The following is a 26,363-nucleotide window of genomic DNA, read 5'->3' as shown; positions in this document are numbered from 1 at the left end:
ACCGTCCACACTGACAATATTTGCTCAATAGAGTTATATTTTGAACTCAATACTACTGTGAACTCACCTTTCAAAAGGAGACACATTTGAGGCATTTGAGTAAGGAGAGGTTCAAAATCTAAAGAATATTATCTGCACACTTTAACACTGAGAAATGGTATATGAGCATGTGAATGACAGTTTATATGAGTATCCATATATATTGAAAGACACAGACTACTAAGAACATTTAATGACTTTTTCATCGAAGAATCATTCATTTTATTGTATTGTATTGTGATTTTCCTATTGTGACATATCAAAGTGTCTCAAATGAAAAAGACTAGATGGGATTCTGTGATTTAACCTAAATTTAGGCAGATACGAAACACATCAACGTACATCAGACAATATTCAGAATCTTCTTTTTTATGTCACATTGCCAAAAAGAAATAAAACAGGACACATGTATCGTAGGTCATAACAGTTAAGTGTTGTACTGAAAGTAAAATTAGCAATAGTAATTTTGCAATTCAAAGCTGTTAACAAGCTCAAAGTTTACCTGGAATAAATGCAACTCAATCCCCTGGAGAAGAGAATCAGATCCCAATGTCACTCAAGCTTGTGGCACACTTTGCACCTTTGTCCACTAGATGGAGTATGATGTCCTCCTTCTGGATGCAGCAGTGTGGAAACCTGTACACGGTCCAGGGAAGCAACAGGCAGCTTGAAGGTCAGACGTTCATCCCACTGTTTTGTGTTTCATCTGATAAACCTTAGTTTTCACATTATTTTGCTTCAGTAAAAGTTTGTTCTTTTATTCCTGATATGTACACTCAAGCGTTGTCAGCCGACCAAATGATTCTAGTCTAAACGTGTAACATGAGCTTCTCATACAGTTCCCATTTGTCATTTTCATTCTTTTGAGTGTTCAAATGAGCTTCGGAGGGGGTTATCTATTATTTATGTGAATTAGCATATATTTTTGTGCGTATACTTTCACATACATAAAATATATTGGGGCACAATCATTAAAGAAATCATTTGGAGGTTGATTGTTTCCTCATGAGAGCCCATGTGGGTGTGTTTTCTTCCAAACAGAAGGGATGGACAGTGAGATGGAAAGTGACCAGCAAGGCCAGAAATCATAGTATATGGGGAAATGATCATTGACTGTGACTTACAGATCTTGAAAGAAATAACCTCATGTACAACCTCCTACACATGTGCTATGCACAGAATGTGTTGTGAGTCTGAATGCATCTCATTGGCTTCTGTAAAAAGAGGTTACATGTCCCACACTTGTTTACTTTTGTTTTTCATTCTCTTACTGTAATGTCTCGACACACACATATATACACATAAATAATCTAAGTGGTATAAAGTTGTATTTTCATATTGACAACTGGTTGTCATGGTAACTCTTCAGCCTTCAGGTGAAAGTCCTGAAGTCCGACTCTCAGCTTTCAAAATTGTCTAATTATAAACCCAGCAGCTGCTGCTGTTTGCCATATGCTTGACTTTGTGTGCGTGTGTGTGTGTGTGCGTGTACTGGTGTGTACGTGTGTGTGTGTGTGTATGTTTGAAAGCATACGTAGGACTTTCCTTCTGTGTACGTGAACACATGTGAGTTGTATAATCATGTTTTTTATGGTGTGTGCATGTTTATGTGCAAAAACACATTGGGCCTTTCCATAACTCCTTTTATAGTGTGTATTCAGGGACATATTTAGTTACACTCTTCTGAAGCAGAGTTTAGGCATAAAGGTTTGATGCCTTGGAGAGTTTTTTAAAAACAATAAATCCATCAATCTGGATCAGGTGAGGCAATAGTGTTTTTTTTTTCAGTTTCATTTCGATTACAATTAAAAAAAAAACACTGTTTATTAAATTTCAAGTCACGCAATCTTCTTGCAACCCTTCAGATTTCATTTTTATTAGAACAGCTCAAAAAAGGAAGCCCTTGATCGCTTGTCTAAAACTCTGCAGAGATTACTGTTTCCTCTTCAGCATCTAGTCCTGACCAATGAGAAGCTTTGTTTCTCAACACAGTGATGCAACTGCTACTATATTACGTTCTCTAAACGTATGTTTAATATATGCTGTTGTGTGATTATGTGCTATTCAGAGATCCCCATATTTTCGAGTAATGAAATACATAATGTCATCTTGCTTTGTAAAAGATAAACTGATTGGAGTGACTGTGCTTCCGTTTCATATTTGGATTCTTCCTTTGTTTGCTCAGGGAATTACATAGTATTTCACACTGGTGCATGAGCAGAGCGCCCGAGGGACTGAATTACAAGATGACAGAGGGAGGGGGATGAACAGCGTAGTTGTATCAACATGGTAAATGAGTGTAATTTACACTCGCTTGCATTCCCACTTCATTCATTCTTCAGGAATGAAGGACACAGGACCAAACGAGTTGTCAGTTGTCAGAGGATTAACCTCTTTTACTGAGAAGTTTGCAGATAAAACATTGACTATTAGAAAATAGTTTAGCAGCAATAATTATTCTCTAATAATAAAGTCATTACTGTTCGTAATGTCAGCAGTATTTTAAACGTATCGCTGTCGTAGGTCATGGTTATACCATATATTTTAGTTATATCACTTTAGGTCAGCGCTTCTCTTCAGTAGAGGCCATGTTTGTTTTCATCAGACATAAATACAACAGGGACAGGCAAGATGCAACTGAACCAGATTAGCACTGGTGGTTAGGTGATAGGTGGTGGAAATAGCACCAGACATTGCATAATGCCAAAAGCTTACCAAGAAGAATCTACTTCCACAACAACATTTATTCAATCATTTACCTAGTTATGCACATTCATGCCCAGTTTTAGGTCTATTTATTTATGCATATTTATCTTATTGTCCTCCAGCAAACAACTCAGAGTTGGGCAGCAATAAAATATTGTTATAATATTAGTATTCAGGGCTGGAAAGTGAATGATTGTACACATTACGTTATATTTTAAAATGAAAATCTCACTTCCACTGACGCCTGCAGATGCACAAACACTGACAAGATATGAAGGGAAGGATAAGTTTGGCTTGACTCAAAATCAAGTGAGGTAAAGAGCTGTGGTCATATATTGCATCCGTTCTATCGCTGAAGCTGTGATTGAGGAGATATTACCCAGAGAGCGGTTTGATATGAGAAAACACGGCAGTAAATGATCTCATCACTGTGACTTCAGTCCAACTCTGGCCGGCAGTTTGATAACGATTCATAATTACCACGTTCGTCATCATCAGCAAAGTGTTTGGTTTGTATAAAAAAAAGGACTGAGCACTTCCTTGGCATTTCCTTGTGGTCGTGGAAGTAAGGGTTCAGAGTCTTTGCAGGTCATCCCATAACTTACATGAGTGTGGGAGTGAGTCCACGGCCAAGGCCCAAGCTGGCCTCCTTTATGCTCCTCAAAAAGCACAAGACTACCAGCTGAGGGATGACCTACAGGGTGGCAGCTCACATTTCCAGAGGCCATTGCAGCAACCATGTTTAGGCCGGTGCGCTGCCATTTGTAGGCTCAAAACAGATGGTCACATGGTGCTGGAGCAGACTGTTCCTCCAGAGGATCAGAGAGGAGAAGAAGCCCTGAGTGGAACATGAGAGCTTAAGTTCTGGGAAACAATGATGACATGGAGGTGGCAACGATGTCTCAGTTGTATAATTAGTGTGTACACCAGAGGAGTGTTGGAATACAGATGCTTTTTAAGGGTCCCAAGCAACACTGCACACCACATGATCTGACGTGGGCCACTGGCCAAATATAAAAAAGTTGTCACAATGTCTTCAAACTGTGACTATGGAAGTCTGGACTGAGCAAAACAACTATCGTGTTTGGTATCCAGAATAATAGAGTTCCGTTTCAAGTCAATTCATTCTCAGAGTTGTGATGATGCAGATTAATTTCATAACATTTCAGAATTACCACTATGGTTATATGGAACAAGCCAATAACCAACGGCTGCAGACAATTGACAAATTAAGTCTTTCATATTTAAGTTAAAAACCAGCTCATTTCAGGCATGAATTCAAATTCAAATTTAAATTCTCCTGAAAATTCAAATTTGAAATGTGTATACCAAGGTTTTAACCAGCTCAAATTGAAAATTCAAAATTTAAATGTGTCTCCTGAGGTATAAATAAATACAAGTTAAATTCAGAAATGGTGTTAAAAACAGCCATTATCCATAACGCTTATCCCTTGAGGGTCATGTTGACCTGCGGCAAGAGCATGAGTAAACCCTGGAAAGGTCACCAGCATACTGCAGGGCCAAGTACCCAGAGAAAACCAACAGACACGGGGAGAACATGTAAGCATCACACAGAAAGGCCTCAAACCCATTAAAACCATAAACCCCCTTTTTTTGATATTTCGACAAACTGATCGTCTGTATGATACAGTGCCTTGAGATAAGTAAAACTAATGATTGTATCTATTACTCAATATTTGACCTATGATTGTATTTTGTGCCCCAGTCAACCCATGGTCTGTCCTCAAATCTAAAAAGTTGTGAAATGCCATTTCACTTCTGTGTCACTCAACAAGGCAGAGCTGAGTCATCTGTCTATCCATCTCATTTGTTATTCTTGCTGGAGGTCTTTATCTGTCACTTTCTGTTTGGAACTTGCGAATCACCACTGGTGTCTATATTTATGCTTGTTATCACAATAAAAAAAGGGTGCCAGGTTACCACAATGAAAATCAGCGGGATGACACGGGAACATGATACAGCAGCCAAACATTTGGTACCGTGAATGCGGCGAACACACAGCTGCAGCCCTGAACGCAAAAACACACACACTCACAAAGTAAGTCTAAGCCGGGATATGATCATTGCAATCGTAATGCAATGAACTTGAAAAGTGTTCAAATGGCAGAGCAGCTAATTATAACCATGTTTTAAGGCTGTGCACATAGACAAACAGTCACGTTAGCTCCAGCTCAAAGTGATTGATAGTCAGGTGAGGCCCCAGCGTGTTCAGCTTTAAAAAGTCTGCGCCTGTGACTGCCTTGTGACTGTGGAGTCACGTAACCTGGTAAACACTCTGGATGGAGACAACTTCAACATGAACCCTAAACCGGAAAAAAAAAACTGAGTTGCATGACAACAACAACAACCTGCCTCTGTGTGATTTGGTTGACAAAATGTGTTTTTATTTTGTGTTTCTGGATGAACACAGTGACCAGTAGCCTGCGGATCTACACTGGGGGGTTTTCTGCAGCGGAACAAAGAACCAGGTACTATTGTCAGTCAAGTAGAAAGTTAATTCCATGACCTGAGGCTCAAAGCGTTCGACTTGTCCAATCTGTCTGCCAGCTCTGAGGACCATCTATTTTTAGTGTTTCAGGCAGGGGAGGAGGGGGAGAGAGAGGGGGAGGCGAGGAAAACAAGAGAAGTTCCAGGCAGACGTTCACGAGAACAACAAATAGATCAAGAGAAAATGGACCAAAACACTGATTTGCATTTGTATTTCAATGTGAACTGTATCCTTGTGTTAGACCTCACAATTACCAGTCTGTAGGAAGAGGTGAGGAAAAGGGAGGAAGAGGAAGCAGCAAGAGCAGCACCATTTATTTACCAACCGAGTGCCTTCTGGAAGAGAGGGGGGGAGGAAGAAGAGTGGATGAAGAGGAGGAAAGGGAGGATGAAGAGGAGGAAGGAGTGGAGGGGTAAGTGAGGGCTGTTTTATCTCTATCTTTCCATCTCTCTCTCTCTCCCTCTCTCTCTCCCGCTGTCTCTCGCTCTAAGAGCATTAACTGTAGAGTGTTCTGCTGGTGACAGGGCTGTCAGGGTCAGATGGCTGCTCAGCCTGATTAGACCAGCTCACAGCAGATCCTCAGCCACGGCACACTGCACTGCACTGCCACAGCAAGGTATAGAGCTGCGCACTGGAAGATACTGGGCACTGCAGGCGACAGGCGGGGAGGGTTGAGGGTGAGGTTGCTCCCCTGCGTGACAGTTGGGGCAGAGCTACAGGTTGTTGCTGCTTCACTGGCATCGATTTCAAGCTCCTGTAGTGGCAGACACTGAGAAGAGGAAAAAGCAGCCAGACTTCACTTCATTGCGTGGCACAGAGGCGTCAACATTTATTCTGTGTTTGGAGATGACATTGAAGAGCTGACTGGTAAGGACACACATTCAGTACATAGTGCTTTTGTTTTCAATCCTTCAAAGTAATATCATATTTTGCAAAGGTATCCTGATGCTGACACGGTGCCAAAAGTTACAGGTTGGGTAACTTTTGAGAATAACAACTTGAGTGACAGCTACAGTACATCGTGGAGAATTTACATGCATTTCCATTGCAGAGATAGTAATCACACAAGTTCAGTGCAACTCCCAGGGAGCGGGAGGACGAGGCTGCGCTGGCACTTGGTGACTGCTGTTCCCACCAAAAACATTTGATGTGTCACAGAATCAGCTGCCAGTGTAGATACAGCTATAAATACAGCTGCAGGTATTCAGTGTCTACAGGGGTTGACTATAACAGGCAGTCAGCTGGTTGGATGTCAGCACTCAGACTGCTGCAGGACTTTGCTGCTGCTTCTGCAGGACTATGGTGGAATTGTCAGTGGGTTTGTGTGGATTTCCCTGTTCGGCAGCCGAGCTGTCCACTGATGTGAGAGGGGGGGCTTTGCAGCTTCACAGAAACATTTCAAATCCAGGTATTTAGCATATGCATATTAATATGTATGTAGCGTATTTAGCATATGTTCCTTTTTCCAGTCATGACGGGACTTATGACAGAAACCCCCGTTCTACTGGTGGCAGGATGTCAATGTGAATGTGCTGTCACAGGATTGAACCTATTCGAGGCTACTACTAACCTGCCTTGTTATTGTCTTTACTGTTAACAAGTGTACTGTGTTTCATTCACCATCGCGTTAGAGGTACTATAGGAAAGTTGGGCTGCTTAACACGGCTGTAAGATAATATTGAGATCCATTTTTAACTCACTTTGAGTCCTGAGTCAGCGTGGGACAGGGAAACATACAGGCAGTCACACACACACAACTCGGGAAGCACCTGTTTCTACAAACCAAACTATGCTCTAACGTAACAGGGACGATCGGATTTACAGTTTTAATTGGAATTACTGCTACTGTCTAGCCGCTCTACGGCTATACATGCTCTTCTGTTTGCGTATGTTATTTTTATATGGAGTCAATCAGCTAAAGTTGAGGAGAGTTTGTATTTCCCTTTGATTCAGGCTTAAATACTTTAATAGCTAGTCTTTCTCTTTCAGTTAAGTAATTGCTTTGCCTTGTCTGTGCGTCCAGTTGTTTATCCTATACATCATCTCTATAAATTTCAGTAAAGGAAAACAATAACAGTTGTTATACATCATGCTGAATTGACCTCTATCCTGTTTACAAAGGATACATGCCTAATTATGGATGGTCAACAACCTGGAATTGAATACATTCTTCTGGAGGAGTGAGGGAGTAGGTTGGCATGTGATCATGAAAATGTGTGCGTGTGTGGACCGTCAGAGCAGGGGTGAAGAGGTGGCCACAGATTACCCAGATTACCTCTGGTTGTTTGTCTGAAGGTTTGGGCATGTGAGTGGGCGGAGGGTCACATCTCTGAGCGCCTTCCCTCGTGGCTCCCTCACTACCAATGCTCACTGTCCTCCACCTCTAACTGGGAGAACAACTTTACTGTGTATTTTAGATACAAAAAGATATTTGACTAAATAGTAAAACAAATAGACCAGAATTACACTTTTTGGGATTGTCAGTTAAACTAGAGCTGGCATTTTCCTGCAGGATATTATATAAAGCTATTGAGTGGATGTAGTGCCTTGATTTGATTTGTAAAAAAAAGGGCTGCTGGGGAAATTACATTAAATTTTCAGAGCTGTGCCCATTTTTCGTCTCACTGCTTTGCATTTAATGAATGGAGCAGATGTGAATTTTCTGCAAACACAATGAATCGATAGAATAAGCAGTTTGGCTTCAGGTTGCATAAACAAGACACAATCCACTGAGTCGAGGGGAAATCTAATGAAACATTAGCTTTTTGGACTTTGTTGCCATTTTTATCCTCAGAGAAAATTCGATTTTGTTGATATTGTGCAGGCTAATCTAATACAAATTTTCCCTATTTTGTAAATCCCATCAAATATTAGATTTTGGAGCTCATGGTGCATCTGTGGTCTTATGCAAACACTTAAGTGCATGTCTGTTCAAGTTGGTATTATTACACATAAGTTCCTGATATATGGCAGCCTTTTGGCCTGTGAGTCTATTAACACTCCTTGTAAATGATCATGGGACCAAAGACTTTTCAAATGTATTATTGCGCCGGGCAAAGCAGCATGAGTGTGAGGAGAAGGACAGAAGCTGGAACACAGGAAATCTTTCCAAACAACAAAATATATGAGCAGTAACGGAGCAAATCTCAGCTAAGCATTACAAAAGTGCTTTCAAACTGAAAGACATCACTCTTAAATACATATAATATTACTTTCATATTTGAAAGTTATGTTCCTAGGTAACCCCTACAGTAATTTTGTTTCGGGCCATCTCTAACGACACCTGCAAACATCATACATCATAAATCCATACACTTTGAAAAATGAAATAATTATTTTAAAAAATCTGGATGTGGTGTTTTACACTGTTTATATATTCATGTGTATTTATGTTTTAATCATTACATTAGCCAGTAAGTTAGTTCTTGACCATTGGAACAAATTCTGAATTACTGAAATTGTATTATCATGAGAATATAAGTTCAATGTTTGACCAGTTTATGCCTCTGTGTGTTTGTCCATTCAGAATCGCTGGTTGATGGAGTTTGTGCAGCGGAGTGGTGACTACTGCCACGCCCAACACGTTTAGACCCTATGTGGGTGAAGGTGGACTATGCCGTCCTGGGGCCTTGAACCCCAAAAGACCATCGGACATTGCCCTCTGAACCAGCAAGCTCATGGGGTAACAAGCAGAGTCTCGCTAACCAGAAGATAACTGGAGAGAGAGAGAGGGGAGAGAAAGCCACTGAGAATTACAAACGAGAGAAAGCGAGGAGTACAGGACAAACAGAGAGATAAAAAGAAAGAGTGGGACACAGAGAGAACTGACACTGTAACCTGTTGGACTATAGGATACAGTCAACTGATGGTGTAAACGAGTCAAGACGACAGCACCGTGGAATTGTGATTATAACTTCAACGGCTATAAACAGGAAGTTCCACCACGGACAGGAAGTCCAAAATCCCCTGAGAACTGTTATAAGTGGAAAAACAAAGCAGCAATCTGCTACAGCCCGAGCTAAAGGTGAGCGGTAACTGGTGACCTGAACAATTATGCTGACGCACCAACACTTTTAAGTCCTGTACTTTTCTGACTTGTTGTGGTATTCCACACATCATGCCTTGTCAGGATCTGTGGTGTGCTGTCCTACATTTATTTATTTTCGTGTGTGGACTGAATATCTCCAAAGAAATTCTTATCAGTGTCAAGATAGCAGGAGTGAAACGCTGTAGTAATGTGAGGCACCTCTGAATTAGGATTATTATTTTATCAACACTAACCGCTTTGTAATCCATTCAGTGCAAAATACAAACTATAGAAGTGTGAATTTTTCTTAATTGAAGAATAAACAATGAAATAAAGAGAAAAAAATAATTGAATCACATAAAAAAAGATGATAAAAAGTATACATATACATTGTAAACAACAAACAATCAGCTAAATAGATAAGATATCAAATTGTATCCTAAAATAAACTCACATCCCTGCTATCCTCATCGAAATGCAACAAGAGCATTGCCGATCAAGGGGCTGCTCCAATGACAGCTCTGTAATGTACATCCAGGATACTTCAAGTGTCATGGTAATCATTTTAAATAGAAACACATCCACATACACACGCTTACAATGCCCATCCCTATCAGTCATGGTTTTACAGCTCCGTCCACGTGACTTTCACACAGCTGTGACGGTATGTTGCTCTTTCTAATACATGTGTTATCCAGACTGATTTATGCTATGATGCAAAGTCCTGAGGAAGATGACAGTCAAGCACAGTCTGTGCAGACACACAGTCCAGAGCATAGAAGATGGATTACATTTCTCCACCTGCTCCCACTAGGTTGTTTGTTTGTTTATGTTGTACAAAAACAAAATGTGAAAATTACAACTCTGCATTTTACTGGTCACTCTCAATCTTATGGCAAAGCTCAGATAAGCTAGGCTAATTGTCAGACTCTACATATACTCTACATATCTACATTTGGCATAGAAAATAGATTGTATTTATGCAGAGCTTTTTAAGTCTTATCGACCACTCAAAGAGATTTACAGCACAAGCCACATTCACCCAGTCTATATGTGGAGCTTCTTCTGTCACACAATGGCCGTCAGGGGCAACTTGAGATTCAGTTCCCTTTGGCACGCAGACAGGAGCAATCAGGGATCAGAGCTCCGCAACCCTGGTATATGGTCAGCCCGCTCAAACCCCAGAGCCAAAGTTGTGTTTATGTCTGCTCCAAAATGTTGAACAATAGCTTAAAGACGGGTGGCGAACAGTCAAGTTTGTGGTATTTGTCCGTTTCTACTAAGAGGGATTAAGATATACATGTTGTGTCACTTTGCAGAAATCAAGACATCTGTGAATTTGCATTTGATCAGAATCATGTTAAAGATGTTTGAGAGAACTTGTGTCATGACACTTTATTGTGATACTAATGAACACATGGGGATTTTGTCATTTATTATGTAATTTGATAGGCCTTAAAATGAGCTCCAAACATAGCTCACATATTTGAAATCATAAGATTGTTCCTGACACTGAGCTTATGATTAACAGCTAAGTGCTAACACATAAAGGTCAGAGGTCCTCCTGGGACGTCAAGATCACACTGGACACCATGAACCGTCCAGCTCCAGTGGAGCTGTGCCACAAGAACATGAGATTCCTCATCACCCACAACCCCACAGACAGCACTCTCAGCTCCTTCGTAGAGGTAAGCGACACGTGTGTGACATCAGATCTCTGCAGAGCTCCAGTCAGAGATAATATGCACATATGATAATCCTCCTCTACCAATGTTAACCCCTCCAGGACCTGAAGCAGTTTGGCGCCACCACTGTAGTTCGCGTCTGTGACATCACTTATGACAAAACGCCGCTTGAGAAAGACGGCATCACTGTGGTGGTGAGGATACAACACAATCACACACAAACACACGGGGAGTTGTGATTTATTGATTGATCGATTGACTGATCGATTGATTGTGTCTGCTTTTCTTTCAGGATTGGCCCTTTGATGATGGAGCCCCACCTCCGACTAAACTTGTTGATGATTGGCTGGGTCTGCTAAAGAAGAGGTTTCAGGAGGATCCGGGATGCTGTGTGGCAGTTCACTGTGTGGCTGGACTGGGACGGTACGATTATTCACCAGTAAAACATGTGCACACACCTTTCAGTATGAGGCGAGGATGAACACAAACCCACACACACACACATACGTATAAGCACAGAGGGGATTACCTGATCCTTCAAGTAAAGGCCTTTCAGGTTTAGTAAAAACATGTGACTCCATTAACCTCCCCCCTATCATCAACTGCTGGTGTGACAACTGTAACCTGATCACTTGATTTCTCTGAGACACAAACTATTATTTCTTTAGACATTAGACCCAAGAGATAAATATGTGACTCTGACCCTGTGTGTGTTCTTACATGCATCCAGGGCTCCTGTGCTGGTTGCCCTGGCTCTGATAGAGAGTGGGATGAAGTATGAGGAAGCTGTTCAACTTATCAGGCAGTGAGTACATTTCAATTTCACATCCTGTGTATTCACCCTCATGTAGTTACAACAACAGAAGAGCTGTATTACACATGGGCGGTTGTCTTATAGCAAAAAGTTCTCGTCTTAAATCCTGGTTTGGACAGGGGCGATTCCAAATGAACTTTGCGTGTCCTTGGGTCTGCGTTTTTTCAGACATGCAGATTGGAGTTAGGGTAATTGGAGACTCTAAATTGATAGTTGGTAAGAATGTGAGTGTGACACAAAAATCGGTCCTGACTTTCTCTGGAGTTTTTCTTTCACACATGAATGACGCAGCAGAAGATTCTCCGCTCGGATGCGTCCACAGAAACTCACCTTTGGAGAATCTCCTGCTGTGTTCTCACATTGGCTCATTCAGACATTTTGTTACGCGGGGGCTGGCTGGAGAAAGTCGGAAGCTTCTTACTCGAACATTCACTACATGTCTGAAAGCAGCTTAACAGGTTTAAGGTATAGCTGTTTGAAGTCAGCATGCACAGATGCACTGAAAGCAGCATTTTTAAAAGTGTCACCACTGATTTCTACCTTTTCCACCTTGTTTGTGTGTTTGTATATTTTTAGGAAGCGTCGTGGAGCCATCAACAGCAAACAGCTGACCTACCTGGAGAAATATCGATCCAAGCAGAGACTCCGTTTCAAAGACTCTCACACACACAAGAACAAGTGTTGCACCATGTGAACACAAACACACACAAACACATTTACACACGCACACACACTTACATTCTCAGGAATCCAACCATACGCCTTGCCTCACCCGCATCATTATCCCATTAGTCGGGGTCTTTCTGAGAGTTTTTATTGTAATTTAATAAGACTCCATCTTTGTTCTTTGTTTGTAATGATTGCTTTTCTTTATAAGTTTAGGCTATTGCATTTTCGCTTCATTATACAGTTTAGAGCGATGGGAAGGATGATGGGAAAGAGATGAGGAATGGAAAATCCCACAAATATTGAGTTTTGTGGCTAATTGTTGAGGCACATTTGCTTTATTAAATAGTTCTGTTAAAAACACAAAGTTGGGGTCACGGATAATGTGATAAAGTTTTTGTATCATATTCAATTTTCAATAAATCGAATCCACGGTGTGCGCACAGGGACACCTGAAGATGTACTATATAAACCTGATGTATCGGCCTTCAAAACCTATGTACAGATGTTCAATATTTTTAAACTTAGTTATAATGGAGGAATGTAATTAAATGCAGTGTTTGTGTTTCTTTGAGATTAATGTTTTGCTATGAGAAACCTTTTGAAGTATTTTTGCTAGACGAAAAACTTAAAATCAGTGAAACCCAAGAATAACATCACCCCAGCAGCTCTGTGTTTTTTCCAGTATTCTCTTCTAACATTTTTCCTGTTGGTGTCTGTTATCAGTGTAACTGCAGATATAAGGGCTAGTTCTCAACAATTCGTACACAGCTTCTATAACGCGGATGGCTTGCAGTCGCTGTTTTATTATTGCGCCATACACTGTGCTTGAGAAATGTGTTTACATATGTATGTGCGCATTTTGTGTTATGCTCTGTTAAATGACAACAAAAAGAAGGAAACTGACTAGTTAGCAGCAGCTGATTTCACGTGAGGTTATACATGTTACATATGTGTTATATTAATAGGAAATGTTAATAAATCTACTGTAATCTCACATGACATGAATTCAAGAGCAATGTAAACTAGATGTAAATAATATTAAAAGAGGAGCCACAAACTTTCTTCAATGTGAATCTCTCCATTCATTCAGTCACTACGAACAAATGTGCAAAGACCATTAAATCATTTCTGTTATTATAAATATTTTTTTACATTAAGGTGTGGTCACGGAGGAAAGTCTGTCACCCCAGCAGTTGATGACACTTAGAAGTCAAGCTCTCAGTTTTAATCCGAGGGCATGTTTTACCTGACATGAAGATATGAGACATTGCTCTTATTCTATTAAACATATTGCAATGCATTGTGAAGTCTTCTAGACCAGGTTAAAGTTTTTTTCACACATTTTTTCTTGAGAGGTGGAATTTACTTATTCACTTGTTTTGTTCCTGAATGATTCATGTCAACAACTGCTCCTGACACTTGTTTCATTTTTCATTCAGAATTGATTTGAGTTTGTTTTTTTTCTGATAATAGAGCATGCACTTAGCAGGTTGCTTATGACAGTCACCTCTCCATCTGAGTTACGAAAACTCCAAATGTCCATCAATTTGTGAGAAAGAAATGAGTGCAGGGTACGTGAAGGAAAAGACGCAGTAGTAAGGAATGAGGGTAAAGACATTTTTTACCTGGCTACAGTTTGTTGTTCCTCCTTATATAATGAACGTGTGTGTGTGTGTGTGTGCTTGGTTGCCTTTAGCTGTTGTTGCTCATTGGGACTGACCTGAGCTGACACTTTTTTAATGTAAAAACAAAATGCTGTAAATGTTTGTATGTCTGTAAATTCTTTCATTGTTTATTAAAAGTTTTGTCATTGTGTCTACATGATAATAGTTGTTCATCAGTTCACTTTTGAAATATTTGTATGGGTACCTATATTGTGGCCTTACAAATAAAAACAGTGGTAAAAGAAGAATGTGCCAATTTTAAAACTTTTGTATTACATTTTTAGCTGCATAATAAAAAAAACACTATTGTTACTACTAATGGATTATAAATGCACATTAAGCCATGTCTACCAGCTTGACGATAAAGCCTTTAGTGAGGCATTATAACTAAAAGCTTTTATCACAGTGCAGTGAATGGGTCTCGGTATTTGATTTATATTCGGACATGACAACATAAAGAATACTTACTTCAGTTATTTATTTATTCCAAAGTTACGATTAATTTGTACTACAACGTTGGATGGTCTAATTATTATTGTCATTGAGCATTGCTCTGTGAGACTCCCACTAATAACAGTGTTAGAGGGAATAAAATTGAAACCATTTGAGGATGCCGGCTTTCCCCACCGAACTGCAATTCAGTCTTCCAGCCACAGAGATCGCTGTGTGCTACATTACCCCCATATCCTGTTCGCTACAGTCTACGCTTCCGCTGGTGGGAATTACTCGTGTCGCAGATTCGACAGAAATTTTGTACACACGTAATGCAAAATTCGCTCTAAATCTAAAGTGGAGACTATATTAAGTCGCATGATGGCGCGTGCCCGTTGATAAATTTGTTTTATTTTAGTGCTCACGCGTTGGAGAAATGGATGCACAGGGAGCAGGTAAGAATTTTTGCTCCAACTCGAATATGTCAGATCTGCATTTTCGCTCGGGCCGAATCAAAATAACCAAACGCTTCTACATTCGAAACCATTCAATGTAAGGAATCCTGTTTTTTCTGTGGACTCCGTTGATACGATTTTCACATTTGAATCCACGTGTTGTGAAAAGTTTGGTCTTAGTCTGTGAACATGTGTTTCCTGAAGAGTTGACTTTTTAAGACATCATCAGACTGAGTGGACACAGAATCATCAGCATCATCATCATGTAGAGAAAAATGCAACATGATGAAATATATGAACAGTCACTTAAAGAACAAGCTCAACGTTTCATGGCATCGTTCTTTCCACTTCACAGCGAATCTTTTGTTAAGATAATGTATTGAGGTGCTACACATGTTCATTTATGAAAAGTTTGAAGAAGATTTAAAACTCACTTGGAGAAAAATAACAATTGATATTCGACATGCAGCAATAAGTTGAATCATTAAATTTCAAATTTTTGAGTTTAAATGTGAAGCCCCTCAAACATGACATTTTCATTATATACTACTTTGTTTTTACATCATATTTAACTGTATATTTACAAGTCTACTCCCTGTTTGGAGGAAGATACATTATTTTTCTCACGCTCTTATTCCAGAATGACATGTTTTATTCACACCTTTCCTCTCCCTCTCTTTACAGCCGGTTCTGTGTTCATGTGTCGACTGTGCAACCTCTTCTCTCCCAGTCGCCCTCTGCTCCTGGTCCATTGCTCCCAGGAGCATCCCCAGCAGGAGCCTCCTGGTGATGTCATCATTGCGCTGCAGCCCCTTGTATCAGAGCCTGTGGAGACTTATTGTCCACAGGAGACACCAACAGGTCAGATTGATGCAGGCACTGCCAGGACTACTTCATTCCGTGTCATAATTGTTTTGACTACATCCACTAAACTGAGGATAAATTTCACTTAAACATCAGTGCGAGAGCATTAATATAGGAATCAATTCCACAACTGGACCATCAATTTTATTGTACAAGTTATTTAGAAGATAATTAATATGAAAGCTATAACAACTTATGAATGTATTTGGTATGATGTATTGCTGATATTCTTTCCATTGTCTTTGGGGGAGGACAGCTGAGTTCTATTCAAAGGCAGAAGCTATAGTCGAGCTTTAGCTACTCAGAAAAATATAGTTTGTGGCATAATCTCCTTGTTGATTTTTGGTCTCGTACATTGCAAACCCCGTCTGTTCTGTTGTCTCTTTGGTCCACAGAGGGCCCAGCGAAGCGAAAGCGAGGACGACCAAAAGGCTCCACGAAGAAGTCCAAGACCGACTCCACCCATTCTCTTGGGGATAATTCTCTTGGACAAGAAGAGGAGAATAAGAAGCAGGGAGACCCACAAAATGGCTCAATAGAAGGTAGATCTGTTGTCATTTTTAAGTATACTGTGATTATTTATTTTCCATGTAAAATATAGGACGATTATCATCTGGAAGAAGCTAATTAATGGAATTCACACTGAGTGAACCTGACAGACTTTACTTATACAGCAGCTCAGTTGTTCTGTTGACATTTTAAGCCGAGGCCCTGTACTATGCAGCAGGTTAACTTTAGAGAATCAGATCAAAACCGGTCAACAGCCCAACTACTGACCAAACAGGTCAATGGAAACCCAGAGTCATCATTCGACAGCATCCTGACTGGGACAAAATGTTTCCAACAAAGTGACAAATTTTAACAAGCCACAGATATTTCTATAGATGAGTGCAATAATTTTGCTGTTCTACACTTTCCGGGTTTCTACTCTGTTTTTCCAACCGTGCTCCTAACAAATCACAATAAATGATTACATCGGACATATTCAAGCGTTATTCAACAAACTTTATTTGAATCCTGACAGTGTTAATGCATTACCTTTCTTACTCTATCATGAGAACCCAGAACAACATGAGGAGGCTGTATGATGATTGTTAGAAATAAAAACAAAACCTTCTGAAGTCTGTTATTAAAAAGATTAAGATCCATGTATTCATCCCAAACACATGCACAGACAAAGGCACACTCATGCAGGTAGGGAAATTTAATCTCTGCTTTTTACCCATCTGGTGCAGGACACACAGAGCAGTGAGCGACCATGTACGGCGCTCGGGGAGCAGATGTTGGGGGAGTAAGGTGCCTTGCTCAGGGGCACTAGACAGGGTAGGGAGACTCTTGGATTTTTGGACAGATCAATCCAGGTTTGTCTTTTTGTTGTCTCTCCGTGGAGTCGAACCAGAGACGAACCAGAGACCTTCTCTGCCCATAGTCCAAGTTTCTGCCATTAGTATTCTCACAATAACTATTTACCATTATTATTAATGAACATTTCAGACCCCCCCAAAAAAAAAATTATAATCTGAAAACATTTTCAGGGTTTCTTTCATATTCTAGTTACTTTTGTATTGTTTACATTTCACCTTGTTGATTATCACTTTTGTCTGTTGCTGTAACACCATTTACCAGCAGGTGACAGTGTTTCTTCTTATATCGTCTTGAATACATGAATCATTGTTCTGATGATGTTGCATGTAATAAATGAGTCCAACTTTTACCAGGAACATGATTGTAGGTAATCCATGGTTAACTGGGCCAGTTTATAACTAGCTTCTTAGTCTAGGTTATCCAGGACGGCCAAGGTTGGGTTCAATGATTCTTGTAAATATGCCAGACAAACGGTTTCCTTCACTCTAGATTCTGATTCTTTCTTTTTTTTCATGTTCTTCTTCTAGGTGAAAGCCACACTAGAATTTTGGAACTTAATTGCAAAAAATGCCATCGCAACTTCAGCAACAGACGACAGATCCTCAAACACATATGTCTGAGAGGAGATGAGGGGGACAACGATGAGGAGATGGGTGAGGAGTGACATGGCAAAGGCAGACATTTGAAATAAGTAACAACAACAGATATGTGAACATGTGCCGCATATCTTGACAAACGGCAATAAGTTGGGTGGCTTTCTGGAAGCATTTTAGAAAATATAATTAGGCATCATCAAATATATGTTAACTACAAATGTTGGGGATACAGTACAGAAAAATACAATTTACATACATCCACTGCTCTTCTTAATTCAGATAGTTTGGACTGATTAAAAAAACAATAATTTTCAGGGGGAAACTTTGTCGAAGAAGATGTTGAGGATTCTGGATCTTTGGACCCTGAGGAAGCTGCTCCAATCAAGAAGAAGCAAAACACAGAGAAGGCAGAAAAAGGTAATTTCACGCTATGGACATAAAAAGTATTTAAGTTATAGTTTCTTACTTACAAACTCTCTTTACTTATATACTTTTGTTTTAAAGTCTGAAAGCAGAACTGATGGCTGTGATATTTACCATACCCTAAATGAATGCAATAAAAAATCCCGACCTCTATTAGCTAGTCTGGGTTAGAAGTGTGCCATTGGCTGAAAGATGCCTGCAGTCATTTGATCTGCATACATACTCAGTGTTACTGTCTCGAATCAGTTCAGGTTTATTTTTACAGTCCAAACAGGCTGAACATTGTTTTGGTGTCTCTTTTACAGCCATTGGCAGATTCAGATCCCAGAGAAGTGGCCGAAGCCAAATATCCAAAGAAGGAGACGCAGCAACAGAAAACAAGAAATCAGTCATCAGCGTTGTTCTGAAAGAAGATCAGACTCTTCCAGGTCAGAGTTTTCCTTTTGTAAATGATTGGAAATAAATGTCTCGATTATTGAAGGCATTGAAGTTGTATGTTTAATATTACCTTAATCTCAACAGGTGTTTTTAAAATGGTTCCAGTAGAGAACAGTTCAGGGGATACAGAGTCTGCTGTCGACAAGACTCAGCCTCAGGTAAGAAATACAGAAATATCAAAGAGAAAACTCAGAGGAGTTGCAGAAAAATACATTTTTGAACTGAAAAAAAAGCTTTAGATGTATTTTTCCCAATTTTGATATAAACATTTGTCGTACGTCATGGATGTGAATGAAGTTTTGTCCATGGTGCTCACAAAATTTAATTTAAATAAATAAAAGATCTTTCTTTTAGTGTTTCATATGGATATGTCCCTCTGAACACCCTTCATTGGAAGTACTTTCTACTGTCAAAATAGTCGTTATGTAAGCTCTTGACTATGGTGTACTGCTCCTACTGGTCACTTTGTTTTATTACACATGTTAGGGCCCAAAAGTAAAAAACAAGCTATTATTCCTCCAAATTTTTGCATTTGAGCGGATTTTAAAAATAAGGACATTCTTTGATTGCATTTTTTCTTTCCAGTCATTTGTTATTATCTAATCCTTAGTTACTTTAGTTGCTTCACCATTATGAGACCGGTTTATTTACTGAATCTTTCAGGCCACCGAGCCGTCTGCAGTCGTCCAGAGTCAGTCACAAGACCGTTCAAGCGAAGCCACCATCTCGAACAACAACTCTGAAACGGACCAAGACCCAAGGTACGTTATATAATGGATAATCTTTATCTACCATGAAATAATATCTCACAATCAGAGATACAATCTATCAAAACACTGCAACAGACCTGGAAATGACCTATCAATCACACGCATAAATAATGTTATATTGGCCTGTTCCAACATCGACTTCTAATCGTTTGATCATCAATGTTCAATCTACAGTCAGTAATCAGATCCTTTTGTTTTCTAGCTCCAACCCAACCTTCACAACAACAACAACAACAGAAGCAGCAGCCAGCAAAGGCTTCCAGGAATATTCTATCAAGCAAAATAATACCAAGTACTGTATGATTATTTTTTAACAGTAATTTCACTTTATAGTAGGTACTTTTTCATTTGCAGGTAATTAAATCTACAACAAGCTTAACAATGTTTGTTGTAAATATAACAGCATCTAATTTGATAAGTAGAGTTAAAAGTGATTTTATTTTGTTTGCTTGTTGTTCACTGTGCAGACATAGCAAGATCAGTATCTGTCAATGGGAAAATATAATATTGTCGCCCTCTTGTCTCCCAGTTTACCTCAGAGCCAGCTGAAGATCTTCACCTGTGAGTTCTGTAAAAAGATCTTTAAGTTCAGACACTCGCTGGTCGCTCACCTCAGGACGCACACGCAGGAGAAACCCTTCCAGTGTCCACACTGTGACTACGCATCCGCCATCAAAGGTGAAGCCAGGCTCGCTTACACACACGCACAGAGAGAAATCCCAGCCAGAAGAATAAATATTTGTAAATCTGTAAAAAAAAACTGCTCACTCACCCATATACTTTATTTTTTCCTCAAAGCCAACCTGAACGTTCACCTGAGGAAACACACAGGACAGAAGTTCAGCTGTCAGCACTGTGCTTTCACCTGCCTCAGCCCAGGACATCTCAAGGTTAGTTTTATTACTGTAAAGCTGTTCTTACTTCTTCCACCCAGGAGGTTATGTTTTCCTCTGCGTTTGTTTGTCTGTTTATTAACTACTGGATGGATTGCCACAAAAGTTGGTGAAAGGGTGTGGTATGGGTCTGGGGTTAGGCTCACCCTAACCCTAACCCCAAAAAATGCAGAATTGAAGTGAGTTGCATATTGCACCAGCCCTAAAAACATGGTTGTACTCTTTGATTCTTGTTCTGTGAGAAGCAGTTTTCTCTGTTGTTGATTCTGTTTCTCTATAGTTGTGTCGGACGCTGCTGTAATTCTGCATTTCTGGTCATGCAGGTCCACGTAGAGCGAGTCCACATGAAGGTGAAGCAGCACTGCAGCTTCTGTGCGAAAAAATACTCCGATGTCAAGAACTTGCTGAAACACATGGAGAAGCATCATAACCTCAAAGACCCTAAGGTCCACCAGAGCTACCAGGAACTGAGGTACAGCCTGCAGTGAATGAAAATTGAATTCATGCTTATCTACTTTTTTACACCTGCCTTTCTAATTCAGTCGTCTGTTGTAGTTTAAAGACTCGTCAGGGCCTGAGACAGCTCCTGTACCACTGTCCCACCTGTAAACGACGCTTCAAGAACCAGCTCGAGCGGGAGCGTCACCTGTTGGTCCACGGGCCTCTGCGTCCCTTCGCCTGCGTGCTCTGTGACCATGCGGCAACCAAGCTGGACGCCCTCACCGCTCATGTCAAGAAGCACCTCTTCCTGTACATGTGCTCCGTGTGTGACGGGAAGTTTGTCAGCTGTCAGAGACTAAAGAGTCACCTGAAAGAGTCTCACGCCGACCTGGACCAGGAGCAGGCCTTCAGCGACTGTATCGATAACAGCTACTTTCTGAAACAGCCCGGAGGAGACGCGAGGGGGGATGAGGAGAGGGTGGACACGGAAAGAGGCGGACAGGAGGAGCCCAGGACAGAGCAGGAAGGTGAAGATGAGAGGATGAGAGAGGAGGGTGGAAGTGATGGTGTCGGAGGGGAACAGGAAGAGTCCAGGACAGAGCAGGAAGGTGAAGATGAGAGGATGAGACTGGAGGGTGGAAGTAACGGTGACGGAGGGGAGGAGTTGCCTGGTGGTGAAGCAGAGAGGCTGGAAACTGTCGCAAGGGAAGAGAGGGAGAATGAGGGGGAAGAAGCTAGTGCTCAGGGTGAAAGTTTGGAAGATGAGCAGGTCAAAGAAGAAGAAACACAAGAATTGATTTCTATAGAAACTTCAACTCCCACTGACACACAGGACAAAACCACAGCTGGGGAAGCAGCACAGGCCAACTCGGAAGACCCATGCACCCCTGCAGCCGAGAATATTGACAGTAACGAACACAACACCAAAACTTGTCCATCACCGGAGAACAATCACAGCCCTCACACGGAGGAGAGGACTCAAGAAAACACACATGCAGCCAGAAACACAGACGCACCTTCGTCACCGGTACCTCCAGGGGCAAAGGATCAAACCCCACATTCAGAGAAGGTAAATCTTTTATTTTTTTAGGTTTTGTCGATTGTTTTTGTTTATCTTGCTTATTTCTCTTTTTGGGCAGCAAAAAACAGGGCAATATATATTTTTTTTGCTTGGAGGGACTGAATGATAATCAATTATCCAACAAAGGGGATGGCAGGCAGTTATTGTGTTGAAATAACCATGCCTCAGTAATTATGTTTACAATTGTCTTCAAGAAATAGGAATAACAACAACACACCAATATGACTGAAAAATCTGAAAGTTCTTATGGTTCTTCTTGTTTCAGTTATTGTTTGTATTGTTTGACAATATGGGGAAACTCTTACTATTTTTGTTTCAATGTTGTGTTATTTCCACTTGATTCATTTTAAGGGTTTTGTTTATCTCTGCTTTGAAGAGTGCATTCCAGCAGGTGTTTTCATCTCTTCAGAAGACTCCCCTCAACATGGAGACTTTCCAGCAGCTCAGGAGACTTTACGGAGACTTAGAATGCCAGTACTGTGGTGAGATGATGAAATCCCCCTATGTCAACTGGTTTTGTTCTGTTATTTTTTGTTTGCTTTTTCTACATTTTATTATTTTAATACTAATACTTTAATCCTTTCCCCCATATTTGTCTGCTACACAGGTAAACTGTTCTGGTTCAAAGTCCAATATAACATCCATGTGCGCACCCACACCAAGGAGCACCTGCATTACTGTACAAAGTGTAGCTACTCGTCCATCACTAAAAGCTCCTTAAAGCGTCACCAGATCCAGAAGCACAGCGGGCTGCTGCTGCCTTGTTCTAATCCCGGCTGTAAATACACCACACCGGACAAATACAAACTACAAGCCCATCTGAGGACGCACCAGGAACAGGTAACCAGCCTGAGGAAATCCTCACGATTCGGAGAAGTGACAAGTTTTTGATAGACTGCCTGCACACCCCTGACACACTGAGGAGTTCAAGAGCTGTTACAAAGTTTTTATTTTGACCTCTTCCCCTTCTGTGCCATGGTTAGAGCACATGGCCTCACCTCAGCTACTTCAGAGAACCAACAGTCCTGTTAACTTTTTACCACAACCTGGAAGAATTATCAATCTCTGATTCCATGTTATTTTATGTAAATGAAATAGTAAATGTTTTGCAATAAGAAAAATTTGATTTGAGCCGTAAAAAAAAAAATATTGTTTTCGTGAGGTTTGTAATAATGTCATGATGATGTCTTTGTCTTGCTGTGGATTTTTCAGGGGAAGAGTGTGTCCTGTCCCGTCTGCCATCAAAGCTTCGCAAAGCGCAAGTTAAAAAACCACATGAAAACATCCCACCCTGGTAAAGAACCCACAAATACACCCAGATATTTATTTGCTCCATATTTAGATTAGCATTTCTAATTTAGCTTTGTTTCATTATCAAGTGATGTTACAAGGCAACTGTTTGTTACGGAGAAAGCTCTTTTGGCACTGTTGAATGTTTTTTATAACCTGGAATACCATTATTCATGAGAAATAATTCAAATTTGTTTCAAATGAAACTTTGTCTAGATTGGCATAAATACCTTGTCACATAGTCGTGTGTGTGTTTGTGTGTTGGACAGATGGGCGGCCTGTGCGGGGAAAAGGATTGATTGCGGAGCGTGCAAAGAAGTGCCCGTACTGTGACTCCTACTTCCTGAGGAAGAGCAGAGAGTTTAAGCAGCACATCTGGGCCCATGAAGGTGAGATATCCCTCTGCTTTTAAAACGCACTCATAATGTTACGTGGTTTGTTGCGAGGAAATTAAATGTTAGTCCTCCTTCCCTCAGTCTCTGCTTTAACACTTGCACACCTCGATAAAATGTTAACTTTGAAGTTACCTCTGTCACGAGGCTGTGGTACCTTTCTTGTCAGGTTGAAAAGACCCAAACTCTCTCTTTTTAGCATTTGCTGTTCTCCAATATTCTCATCGAGCTGTGTTATCTGGGCTCCTTTTTAAGTGTGTATTTCCACGTGTGTCCATCTGTGCAGGTCTGAAGCCGTTCCTCTGCAGCTTGTGTGACTACACAGGTCGCAGCAAGAGTAACCTCAAGTCTCATATGAATCGACACAACACTGAGAAACCTCATCTGTGTGACCTGTGCGGTAAAAAGTTCAAATCGAAAGTCACCCTGAAATGCCACAGACAGAGCCACACAAAAGAAGGTATGCCATCTCTCCTGTGTCCCTGGTGATGATGTATTTTTTTTTATTTCACTTTTTATTTATATTTCTACTTGCCATTACCTTTTTGATAATTAATCTATTTTATGTTTTATAGTGATAATGCACTGTACGTCACAAGTGTTCTGTTGGATTAGCAGAGATTGAGTGTTCATTGTTTGTTCAGGGAAGCGGTTCCAATGTTCGGAGTGTGACTTTACCGCGGTCTCTAAACCTTCCCTGCTCAGACATAAGGAGCAACACTCTCAATTTAAGGTAGGACCCCCCCCCCCCCAACACACACACACACACACACAAACACACACCTTATTCTCAGTAGGTGGAAATAGAAACCATTATACTATACTGTATTTCTAATAATGCATGGTAATATATTAGTAGAAATATATTAAGTTCAAACTCCATTCATTTTGTTTTGGAAATGTAAAATTGATTTACATAAAGTATTAGTAATTTTGATATAATTAGAAATGTTATGAATATTTATATAATATCTTTGTAATATACAGATGGGTGTATTTAACTTTTTACATTTCATCTTTCAACAGATGATTCTCACTTAGTAGATTATAAGTGCAATCACTAGATTTAGTAGCAACCATTCGCAACCCATTTCCTCAAGCAAATGTAAACAATACAAGTGGGTCATAAACATCACTGTTGATGACATGTTCAGAAAAATCAACAGACACTAAACAATTCAGGCTCGTCCACCTCATATTTCCTGTTTTTACTTGTGTGTTCTTGTCTTTGAAGCCATTCCGTTGTGCCCACTGCCGCTACTCCTGCAACCTCACTGGTCCTCTGAAGAGACACTACAGCTTGAAACACCCAGATCAGAAATATGAGAATGCCGGAACCGGGCTGCCCACTGCTGATGCTCTGAAACAGCAAGGTCTCACCTCTTTTCCTTCCTGTTTTTAACGATATACTCCTCCTCAGTGTTTGAACTGTACAGAACTTTGTTTCCCTGATTTTAAAAGGCGCTTTACAAATGTAGTTCACTTACTTACGACCACAAGTTTAAATACTGTTTAAAGTGCAGTTGATGTTATGGTTTGGGCTGTCCCAGGAGTGGGAATATATTTGATACAAGGTGAAAAGAATTTCTTATTGTTTGTGTTGGTCTGTGTTCAGGTGGAAAGAAGTGTCCCGATTGTGACTTTGTTTACGGCACCAAGTGGGAGCTGAATCGCCACATGAAGAACAAACACATCCAGAGAGTGGAAACCTGGGAGGTAAACATGTACACAAGCTTTACACTGAGAAAAAAAGGCATTGCATTCATTTACTGCTCACTGAATGTCTGATTTGGACATTTTGAAACTGCTGCCAACATATGTGAAGAAAGAGATGCTCACTAGCTACACCATGATATCACATAGTTTATATAACAGATGTTTTTATTTTTCAAAGCCTGAGTTTTCAGGATAATACAATATCTGCCATATGTACAAATATCCAGACTGGTGAGACGATCGAGGCCCACTATGTGACTGAAGAGCTGCTGACAGAAGAACCTGTAGCAGTGCTGCACGATAACGGTAACAACAGAAACAGTGACAGAGATGTGATAGATAAGTTACTCAGCCTCTACGCAGACCAGAGACTTTAAAAAAAAAAACCATTTACCTGCACATACATGCTTTTTGTCGCTATTTCTTTTTATTTATGTTATGAATGTGCTTTAGGATGTGCCTTGTGTAACACTGACTTTTTTGTTTAGTTGATATCCAGGAGATCACTGAGTTCAGTTCAGAGGCTCATGATGCTGTCACCTCCATGGTCGCCATGGCTCCAGGCACCGTTACCGTCGTACAGCAGGTAAACGTCATCACACCACTCACTCAGAATAGTGCGACTGGTTTCAGCAAAACTTTGACGCTGAGTTGTGGCCAAAGTTGCAGGTGGGCGACGAACAGGAAATTGAGAACTGCGGCGAGCAGCTGATGGTGGTGAACGAAGACGGGGACTTAACCGGTGACCAGGTGATGGTGGTGGAGGATGAACACGGCCTGGAGGCTCTGACCGTCCTCACTCAGGGAGAAAACACTCACCACTATATAGTCTACGTTCAGGAACACACTGTAGAAATCAACTAGCAATGCTAGAATTTCAACATAAGAGTATTGACCTATCAACACTGAATGGCTCACTGATTATAGATCAGTAAGCAAATGTAAATAACCTCAAATGTACAAAAGTAACAATAAAATCATGATTTAGTAAATGTATGTTCGTCCTCATTAAGAATTTTCTTTATCATTCTTCAACAGTTAATGCAATGTTTTGTTTTGTGATTGAGTGACATATTATTGAATCTCTATAGTAT

General features: G+C 40.4%; 2 protein-coding genes and 1 long non-coding RNA gene across 7 annotated transcripts in view; all 3 read left to right on the top strand.

The window, feature by feature from the left end:
* The window catches only part of LOC133964891 (uncharacterized), a 30,257-nt gene extending 28,059 nt beyond the window's left edge, over positions 1–2,198 (top strand). The window contains exons 2-3 of the long non-coding RNA XR_009923830.1: positions 633–712; positions 1,081–2,198. This is a non-coding gene — a long non-coding RNA (uncharacterized LOC133964891). The remainder of the gene's footprint in view (positions 1–632; positions 713–1,080) is intronic.
* Positions 2,199–5,418: 3,220 nt separating this feature from the next.
* LOC133964889 (protein tyrosine phosphatase type IVA 3) lies at positions 5,419–14,268 on the top strand. 3 transcript variants are annotated; one of them, XM_062399203.1, is made up of 7 exons: positions 5,419–5,666; positions 8,781–9,278; positions 10,813–10,969; positions 11,068–11,160; positions 11,259–11,389; positions 11,697–11,771; positions 12,357–14,268. In XM_062399203.1, exons 3-7 carry the CDS (start codon positions 10,874–10,876, stop codon positions 12,472–12,474), a joined length of 513 nt encoding a protein of 170 aa, XP_062255187.1. In that variant the 5' UTR covers positions 5,419–5,666; positions 8,781–9,278; positions 10,813–10,873; the 3' UTR covers positions 12,475–14,268. The 3 variants fall into 3 exon arrangements, with proteins under 3 accessions (XP_062255187.1, XP_062255185.1, XP_062255186.1); XM_062399201.1 differs by lacking the exon at positions 5,419–5,666 and adding an exon at positions 5,745–6,121; XM_062399202.1 differs by lacking the exon at positions 5,419–5,666 and adding an exon at positions 6,503–6,662.
* A 568-nt stretch (positions 14,269–14,836) lies between these two features.
* Positions 14,837–26,261, top strand: LOC133965274 (zinc finger protein ZFAT-like). Of its 3 annotated transcripts, none has more exons than XM_062399745.1 (24): positions 14,837–15,000; positions 15,685–15,861; positions 16,260–16,406; positions 17,757–17,882; positions 18,141–18,242; positions 18,554–18,676; positions 18,771–18,844; positions 19,350–19,447; positions 19,659–19,748; positions 19,986–20,134; positions 20,255–20,346; positions 20,673–20,821; positions 20,905–21,859; positions 22,281–22,353; positions 22,479–22,711; positions 23,084–23,165; positions 23,431–23,550; positions 23,840–24,013; positions 24,198–24,286; positions 24,788–24,926; positions 25,169–25,269; positions 25,497–25,575; positions 25,758–25,855; positions 25,933–26,261. In XM_062399745.1, the coding sequence occupies exons 1-24, from the start codon at positions 14,982–14,984 to the stop codon at positions 26,131–26,133; spliced, it is 3,690 nt and encodes a 1,229-aa protein (XP_062255729.1). In that variant the 5' UTR covers positions 14,837–14,981; the 3' UTR covers positions 26,134–26,261. The 3 variants fall into 3 exon arrangements, with proteins under 3 accessions (XP_062255729.1, XP_062255728.1, XP_062255727.1); XM_062399744.1 differs by having other exon boundaries at positions 22,248–22,353; positions 25,939–26,261; XM_062399743.1 differs by having other exon boundaries at positions 22,248–22,353.
* The last annotated feature ends 102 nt before the right edge of the window (positions 26,262–26,363 follow it).

Source organism: Platichthys flesus, chromosome 11 (assembly GCF_949316205.1).
Source record: "Platichthys flesus chromosome 11, fPlaFle2.1, whole genome shotgun sequence".
NCBI classification, from domain to species: Eukaryota; Metazoa; Chordata; class Actinopteri; order Pleuronectiformes; family Pleuronectidae; genus Platichthys; species Platichthys flesus.
This window is presented reverse-complemented; position numbering and strand designations above follow the sequence as displayed.

Bases quoted from the DNA above. Each gene is read 5' to 3' on its own strand.
- LOC133965274 (XM_062399743.1), top strand. The intron at 18,243-18,553 runs GTAATTTCACGC...TCTCTTTTACAG, and splicing joins CACAGAGAAGGCAGAAAAAG to CCATTGGCAGATTCAGATCC. The intron at 24,927-25,168 runs GTCTCACCTCTT...GTCTGTGTTCAG, and splicing joins TGATGCTCTGAAACAGCAAG to GTGGAAAGAAGTGTCCCGAT.
- LOC133964889 (XM_062399203.1), top strand. From the start codon at position 10,874: ATGAACCGTCCAGCTCCAGTGGAGCTGTGCCACAAGAACATGAGATTC. The intron at 10,970-11,067 runs GTAAGCGACACG...TAACCCCTCCAG, and splicing joins CTCTCAGCTCCTTCGTAGAG to GACCTGAAGCAGTTTGGCGC. The intron at 11,161-11,258 runs GTGAGGATACAA...CTTTTCTTTCAG, and splicing joins AAGACGGCATCACTGTGGTG to GATTGGCCCTTTGATGATGG.